We start from the raw sequence: 990 nt of genomic DNA on the forward strand, positions 1-990 counted from the left end.
CCCAATCCCGAAAGGTGCTAGCGCGCGTGGTTGCGAACACCTGAGAAAAGGAAAAGGGGGGGGGGGGGGGGGGGGGGGGGGGGAGTTTCAAGGGGTGTCCTCTGCCTTGACAGTGATTGGCAGCTCGGCTGGAGCCAATGGCCGCGGCGCTGGCGCTTTGGGCAAGCGGGGAGGGCGAGGCTTCGGCGGCGAGGGTAGGCTGCGCCTCTGACTGAGCGCCGTTCTAGTGGTTGGGGCTGCGTGAGTGAAAGGAGAGACTCCGGGAAGAAAGGGAGGGAGGGAGGCGGAGGCGGCACTGGGAGAAGCAGAGGAGGAGGAGGCGGCGGCGGTAGTGGCGGCGGAGGGGGAAGGAGCGAGGCTACGGATCCCGTGCAGCGGCAGCAGGAGGAGCTGGAGCAGCGGCGGCTGCTCTGGGCTGTGGGCTCGTGCGTTTTCGCAGCCGAGTTCATGCTCGCCGTCTAGCCGTCCTCTCGTTATCCTCCCCCCCTTCCTTTTTTTTTTTAAACTGCAGTTTTTCTCTCTCCCCCCGTTTATTCTCTTGGCCATTAATTCTAATAAAGGAGAGGCGTGATTGACATCAAGAAGGGGGGGTTAAAAAAATCCGGAGGAGGGAGGAGGAGCGGCGGCGGCAGAGCAGAAGGAAAAGGAGCGGCGGCAGGAGGCGAAAAGCGTCAAGTCGACCCGCAGCCGAGCCCTCCAGGACCCGGAGACGTTGCGCGCTCGGTCGGGCTTGCTGCAGCCGCCGCCTTCAGCTTTGTGTCTGGTGCGTGCGAGGGAGAAGCGAGCCGCGCCTCTGCCTTCCTCTCCGCCTCCTCTTCCAGGCTGCTGGAAATGTCTGAACAGAAGGCGCTGGATCCGAAGTTATCGACGACGGAGAGGGTGGTGAAAGGTAAGAGGTGAGCCGGGCTGCCCGGCCGGCCGACTGACGGGGCGCGCGGGGGGGGGGGGCCTCCCCCGGCTTCTCTCCGGCAGCGAGGCGGGCGGGAGGCC

The 990-nt window shown here is 65.2% G+C and overlaps 1 protein-coding gene across 5 annotated transcripts in view; it reads left to right on the forward strand.

Moving 5' to 3' along the window:
- The first annotated feature begins 308 nt into the window (after positions 1-308).
- The window catches only part of PPP3CA (protein phosphatase 3, catalytic subunit, alpha isozyme), a 249,497-nt gene continuing 248,815 nt past the window's right edge, over positions 309-990 (forward strand). For all 5 annotated transcript variants that reach the window (XM_015405778.1, XM_015405782.1, XM_015405779.1 and 2 more), the window contains exon 1: positions 309-889. In XM_015405778.1, coding sequence (XP_015261264.1) covers positions 832-889 — 58 coding nt within the window. In that variant the 5' untranslated portion in view covers positions 309-831. The remainder of the gene's footprint in view (positions 890-990) is intronic.

Source organism: Gekko japonicus, unplaced genomic scaffold (genome assembly GCF_001447785.1).
Source record: "Gekko japonicus isolate JY-2015 unplaced genomic scaffold, Gekko_japonicus_V1.1 scaffold81, whole genome shotgun sequence".
NCBI classification, from domain to species: Eukaryota; Metazoa; Chordata; class Lepidosauria; order Squamata; family Gekkonidae; genus Gekko; species Gekko japonicus.